This window comes from Siphateles boraxobius, unplaced genomic scaffold (assembly GCF_051911475.1).
Source record: "Siphateles boraxobius isolate OS27281-9 unplaced genomic scaffold, OSU_SipBor_1 97, whole genome shotgun sequence".
Taxonomy (NCBI): domain Eukaryota; kingdom Metazoa; phylum Chordata; class Actinopteri; order Cypriniformes; family Leuciscidae; genus Siphateles; species Siphateles boraxobius.
The window spans coordinates 2,065,016-2,072,686 of record NW_027509227.1 but is presented as its reverse complement, the minus strand read 5'-3'; the positions used below and the strand labels follow the sequence as shown (position 1 = coordinate 2,072,686).

The following is a 7,671-nucleotide window of genomic DNA, read 5'->3' as shown; positions in this document are numbered from 1 at the left end:
ACGATCTAGTCAGCCGGATCCGGGCCGTATCCAGATCAGATGGAGGACCTGTGCCTAGACACGACCACAACACACGATGTAGTCAGCCGGATCCGGGCCGTATCCAGATCAGATGGAGGACCTGTGCATAGACACGCCCACAACACAGGATGTAGTCAGCCGGATCCGGGCCGTATCCAGATCAGATGAAGGACCTGTGCATAGACACGCCCACAACACACGATGTAGTCAGCCGGATCCGGGCCGTATCCAGATCAGATGGAGGACCTGTGCCTAGACACGCCCACAACACACGATGTAGTCAGCCGGATCCGGGCCGTATCCAGATCAGATGGAGGACCTGTGCCTAGACACGCCCACAACACACGATGTAGTCAGCCGGATCCGGGCCGTATCCAGATCAGATGGAGGACCTGTGCCTAGACACGACCACAACACACGATGTAGTCAGCCGGATCCGGGCCGTATCCAGATCAGATGGAGGACCTGTGCATAGACACGCCCACAACACACGATGTAGTCAGCCGGATCCGGGCCGTATCCAGATCAGATGGAGGACCTGTGCCTAGACACGCCCACAACACAAGATGTAGTCAGCTGGATCCGGGCCGTATCCAGATCAGATGGAGGACCTGTGCCTAGACACGCCCACAACACACGATGTAGTCAGCCGGATCCGGGCCGTATCCAGATCAGATGGAGGACCTGTGCCTAGACACGCCCACAACACACGATGTAGTCAGCCGGATCCGGGCCGTATCCAGATCAGATGGAGGACCTGTGCCTAGACACGCCCACAACACACGATGTAGTCAGCCGGATCCGGGCCGTATCCAGATCAGATGGAGGACCTGTGCCTAGACACGCCAACAACACATGATGTAGTCAGCCGGATCCGGGCCGTATCCAGATCAGATGGAGGACCTGTGCCTAGACACGCCAACAACACATGATGTAGTCAGCCGGATCCGGGCCGTATCCAGATCAGATGGAGGACCTGTGCCTAGACTACCCCACAGGTTTTCTCCAGAGCGGCTATATACGGTAGTGTATATAAATTAACTAAATTAATAACAAATTTTTTTTTACAACAAAAATGAAGCATCACTGAACTTTCGTAAGCTGGACTATGACACTTTTTTCTTGTAGAAATAAACTTTTTCGCATTATTTTCTTGTTATCACTGTAAAGCTGATTTGAAACCATCTGTATTGTAAAAAGCGCTTTATAAATAAAGGTGACTTGACTATCTATCTATCTATCTATCTCTTAGTTTTGTCTATTTTGATCTTTTATTCAGTCCGTCAAGCTAATATGATATTTTCTTTCAGCGTAAGTTAGTTAGAAATGCAAACACTTAACACACAAACACTCACACACGCGCTCTCTCTCTCTCCCTCTCTCTCTCTCACACACACACACACACACACACACACACACACACACACACACACACACACACACACGCTCTCTCTCTCTCTCTCTCTCTCTCACACATACACACACACACACACACACACACACACGCTCTCTCTGTCTCTCTCTCTCACACACACACACACACACACACACACACGCTCTCTCTCTCTCTCTCTCTCTCTCTCTCTCTCTCTCTCTCACACACATACACACACACACACACGCTCTCTCTCTCACACACACACGCACGCTCTCTCTCTCTCTCTCTCTCTCTCTCTCTCTCTCTCTCTCTCTCTCTCTCTCTCTCTCTCTCTCTCTCTCACACACACACACACACACACACACTCCACCCCTCGGGCACATAACGGTATAAGAGCGGTGATTCTCATGGCTCCTCCGTTAACCCAGCCCTCCTCCAGCCCTCAGTCCCCCGCACATGCTCAGATCTCCAGCGTCGCGTCTCCAGCGCGTCTCCGGTGCGGCCTGTGCGTGCGGACCCGCCGCGGACACACACACTCTCTCATGGAGCTCGCGTCTCCTCTGCGTTCGACTCCACCATGCACTTTAGGATTTCAATAAGATGTTTGTGTGTTTTGAGATAATCATTTTGCTTCTCTCTGGCAACTTCTGCGCCTTCGTTTATACTCAGGGTAAGTCCGCTTTTACTTCTCCCGTTATGCATCTAGTTGCTTAATGTCAATAATCAGCTAGTTTTACCAGTTGAAAACATCGTTTTTACTGTCGATGCGTGGTAAAAGCGCAGACGCTAATAATAATGAAGTAATAACGTCATTTTCACAGCATAATCGCGGGTTCGGACTTGTTGATTCTGAACCGTTATTCAAGCAGGCGTTTAATGGTGGATCGGAGTTATTGAATTGTGCTTGGCATTATGATTTGGTAATGAATTTTAAATCCTTGTTTGAGTCCATAACGATCTTTGTGTATGCTCGACTGTACCGTTATATTCCCATAACTGCTTATGGATTCATTATGCATGCTGGTATACTATGGGCGATTGCCGTGTATACGCTTCAGATTTCATATACTAGTCAAAGCAACATCTTAATAAATCTGCTTTTGATACAAGTATGATCTGAATGCGTGTGAATGAGAGTTTAGACTCTTTAGGATAACACGTAACACTTAGCGTAACACTTTATAATAACTTTCATTAATCATTCATAAACAAGCATTAGGCTGTATATAATAACACGCTGTGTGCAAAAGTGACTATCGTAGGATAATAGTTTGTGTTTAATTTAAAGTCACTATTTTGGCGATCTGTTCTGGGGATCTTTGACATAATTTTAATTCATTTGCACTATTAAGATAACAAGTTTTGCATTATTATTAACTCTTAATTCTGATCATTACTTACAATCTACACAATGTGTGGCAATATTTTCTCTATAGTGTAGAGTTGAAATTAAGTTAATAATGAAGCAATAATTTTAGTAAATAAACCAGCAAATAGTAAATAAGTGCGATGCTGAACTGGCATGTAAAATATAAGAGATCACTGTAATCCTGCAGGAAATATCATGTTAATGAACCGAATATGAAAGAGTTAAAGAAGGTGTTGGAAACATTTGTTATTTGTCTTTACAGTTGCCATTTGTTGTGGGTGTCAGAATCCTCGAATCTCTTTTTCATGATGTTTTGCTTTGGAAAAAAAATAAACAAGTTATAAAATTTCCCTCAGGCAAAATGTTAATGTTGTTTATACCAAAGGAAACTTAAAGCCAAATTCTTTCTTGTTCTATCAGTGTCAAAGAAAGTCAATCTGACATCTGGATTGGAAGTGCTTTGAAGTGTGTGTTTGTGAACATGTGCTCGGATTCCTCCAGTAAATAACACACACACTGAAGACATTACGCTACTCTTGCTCTTACATAGATAATGCGACCGTGCAAAAGTTGCCTTTTAACCTTTTGAACCTTTATTTACTAGTTGTTTCGCCAGTTTCTCCCTCTCACAGTATAAATGTGGTGTTTCCTCCAAAAGCTGCCTCGAGGTAAAAGATCGAGAGGCGTCTCATGTTTTCTACCTATTTGAAGAAACATCTGCAACCCATTTAGTCTCCTCAAGTATGAGAACAGGAGAAACGGAGGTGGCAGACATCGCTGGAACCCAAAATCATGTTTCAAATCACTGTCATTCTTCTGGTTTGAGTCCTGGGAAACAAGGAGTGAATGTTTTTTAGTGTTTAGTAAGAATTGTGGTTCTTGTTCTTCAGTTTACATTCAAGTTCTTTTCAGAATTCTACATTTCTTTGAAACTTCACGGTTTTGGTTGGTCGCTGTGACGTTGGAGGACATTCGTACGATCTGAATACCTTCTCCGCCTAAACACGTGTCAACCATTACAGCCGTGTTCTGTGTGTGTCAGTAGATCTGTTCGGACTGGAAGCGTTTGATGTCGTGTTATTGGGTTTGAAGAGCCGATGGGTTGGCGCTGTGAGTCTGGAACATCTGTGGAGAGATCCAGTTCTCACATGCTTTCAGCTGATCGTATGCTTATATCTGCCGGACATATGCAGGAGTGTACAGCCGGACGCATGCGACGCACACATGTCTTTCATGTTCTCAAAGCCATCTGGCACTTTCATGTCACTGTGAACTTTCAGAAGATATTCTGACTTTACACTGAAAATATTGAGACGAGCTGATCATAATGGGCAACAAGAGTAAATTCATCTGTTAGTCGATTGAGACGTTTGATTGACGAATCCCATATGTCTTTATGAAGCGTTTATATTTATAAGGTGCTTCAAAATCCTCAGTAAACTTTCTTTCAAAAACGTTTTAAAGACTAGAAACTCTGAATGAAACTTTTTACAAAGTTAATGTTTTGCAAGTTGTTGGTCTTTTAAATAACTAACTGAGCAACTCAGTTCGGCTACAACTAAGTACATTTATATATATATATATATTTGTTCTAATGGAAGCAAGCATTTAGTTTGTGTTTGCAAGTTTCTTTGAAACCTGATGACCGTGATTATGATCTAAACAGAATCTTGTGCGTCAGTGGAAGACAGAAAGGAGTTTCAGTTTCACAAACGTAGGATTTTTTATGGAAGTTTTGCTTTATAAATGTTATATGACACAGCCAACACAAATATGCTCTAAGAACGTTTAAAACATCCAGTTTTTTAAAATGTTTTTTCTTTGTTGTGCGAATGTTGAGGAAAACATTTTATTTGACCGTTCTGCAAAGATTATGGGAATGTTCAGAGAGCATTCAAAAGTAAAAAGTGTAACATTTCAAAATTTCCAACTAAAATGTTTCAGAAAAATGTTCCATAAACAATGTTTAAATAATGTTTTTGTGCTAACGTTTTGAGAAGATTATTTAAAGACCAGACAAGTTAAACAAACGTTGTATTACTGTTACTGGAAGAATGTTTGCTTTGACAGAACGTTCCCTGTTCGCTGACGGTTTCTTGGTTCGTTTATCTTCTGATGATCTGCAATTATTAAACCCTTAGTCAGTTTTTTCTGCTTGCCTTCGAAGCTGAAAAATTGACCACCACAAATTGAAAATTTGCAAACTCTTCAATCATTGTCAATGTCCTACTTGAAAACCCAACGCAGTGGTTTTGGGAAATGGTTGGGAATGTTGTGGCTCAGAAAGAAAGTCACACGCTTGACTAATATGTGGTCAAAAAGATTTGAAACTTTGTCTTAGCGATTGCATTCGGTCAAAATAATGAGTTTTACATTTTATCCTTGTGTTTTCCCTCTTGGTCAATCCTTCCATCCTTCCTTGTTTATGTCAAATTCCTCAATTATTAATGCACAGGAAATGACCTTTGACCCTCAGGCATTATTCTGAAGGCCCTGCCACATAGGAATGCAGGAGCCGGTAGAACAAACCAGACAAGAATCATCCACCATTCAACATTGTGTGTGTGTACGAGCCCTTAAGTTGTGAAGACGGGGCAGCGGGTGACGTCTTCTTCACAGTCCTGCTATTGAAACATATCTGGTGACACCCTGTCTTCTCTGGACAGACCGAAAGAAAACAAGCTTTTGAGCCGAAAGTGAACAGGCAGGAAACGCATGTCGCCTCAAAAACTCCCGTTTACCAGAAAACAATGGCACACAGACGCTGTGAAGATCAACCCGGAGTTTTTCATGAAGGACAACAAGCAGATTTTGACACTAGGCAGGTTTGAACCGTGATCAGTGTAGTTCGATTACAGAACTAATGACTCTAATGATTCTTACCAGTGAATTTTGATCCCCAAAAAGCTCTTGATGTCCGATGAAGACTTTGAAGGCATAGTATATAGTTGTGCTTTCCTCTAAAACATCACTAGCATTATGCTTCACTGTTTGAGCTTCTGTGTCAGAAATAATCTGCTCATGCTGGTTAATGCAATGAAAGCCCAACTAACCAAATGTTGCAGTTGCATAATTTAATATAAGTGTATAACATCTGTCCAGTGTGAACTGAGGGACGCTCCTCGAGGAAGACTCAAGGACTGCATTGCTAATGTTGTGTCTAGTCTCGTACGACGAGGTCGAGTCCAAGGGAGTGACCGTTCCCAAGATCTCTGCCAATGGAAGTGTAATGAATCTTTCACACGCTCCACCACATACGCGCCATATTTTGAGCATGAATATCCTCGAGTCCTTACTTTAGGGCCTCTCGTGAAGGACTGTATTCGGTTAGAAACACAGTTTTCTGCAAGGAGGGATGCAGGATCCTTAAAAATATTAATATGAATGAAAGACAGTTTAAATGAAAACTTCAATTCTAGAAAGGAACACTTTGTCATAATATTTCATATTAATTATTTTATACACAATGGAATACACAATATAACTACTTTCATACTTGTCAATATTCACGAATGGCAGTGGATGGCTTTATTTTTGAAAGTCCATCAAAGTGCATCCATCCATGATAAAGTTCTCCACGGGCTCTGAGGGGTTAATAAAGGCCTTCTGAAGTGAAGCCATGACTTTGTGTAAAAATATCCATATTGAAAACGTTGTTTTGCTCTATCCTTTGCGCTTCTGCGTTCGTCATTACGTTGTGCGTCGGGTCGAGTGCTACTCTTTAATCATAAATCGATGTGTACAGCCGTCTGCTGGAAGCTAGTTATTTTAGTCGATAAAGTTTTAAATATGGATATTTTTCTTACATGAACACATCGCTTCACTTCAGAAGGTATTTATTAACTCCCCGGAGCCTGTGGAGCACTTTATGATGGATAGATGCACTTTATGATGGATAGATGCACTTTTATGATGGATAGATGCACTTTTATGATGGATAGATGCACTTTTATGATGGACAGATGCACTTTTATGATGGACAGATGCACTTTTATGATGGATAGATGCACTTTTATATGGATAGATGCACTTTATGATGGATAGATGCACTTTTATGATGGATAGATGCACTTTTATGATGGATAGATGCACTTTTATGATGGACAGATGCACTTTTATGATGGACAGATGCACTTTTATGATGGATAGATGCACTTTTATGATGGATAGATGCACTTTTATGATGGACAGATGCGCTGTTTTGATGGATAGATACACTTTTATAATGGATAGATGCACTTTTATGATGGATAGATGCACTTTATGATGGATAGATGCACTTTTATGATGGATAGATGCACTTTTATGATGGATAGATGCACTTTTATGATGGACAGATGCACTTTTATGATGGATAGATGCACTTTTATGATGGATAGATGCGCTGTTTTGATGGATAGATGCACTTTATGATGGACAGATGCACTTTTATGATGGATAGATGCACTTTTATGATGGATAGATGCACTTTTATGATGGATAGATGCACTTTATGATGGACAGATGCACTTTTATGATGGATAGATACACTTTTATAATGGATAGATGCACTTTTATGATGGATAGATGCACTTTATGATGGATAGATGCACTTTTATGATGGATAGATGCACTTTATGATGGACAGATGCACTTTTATGATGGATAGATGCACTTTTATGATGGATAGATGCACTTTTATATGGATAGATGCGCTGTTTTGATGGATAGATACACTTTTATAATGGATAGATGCACTTTTATGATGGATAGATGCACTTTTATGATGGATAGATGCACTTGTATGATGGACAGATGCACTTTTATGATGGATAGATGCACTTTTATGATGATAGATGCACTTTTATGATGATAGATGCACTTTTATGATGGACAGATGCACTTTTATGATGGACAGATGCAC

At 41.0% G+C, this 7,671-nt stretch overlaps 1 protein-coding gene across 1 annotated transcript in view; it reads left to right on the top strand.

The window, feature by feature from the left end:
- Positions 1-1,779: 1,779 nt before the first annotated feature.
- Positions 1,780-7,671, top strand: part of reck (reversion-inducing-cysteine-rich protein with kazal motifs) — a 102,516-nt gene continuing 96,624 nt past the window's right edge. The window contains exon 1 of the mRNA XM_077224979.1: positions 1,780-2,069. Within this exon, the coding sequence (XP_077081094.1) occupies positions 2,000-2,069 (70 nt within the window). The 5' untranslated portion in view covers positions 1,780-1,999. The remainder of the gene's footprint in view (positions 2,070-7,671) is intronic.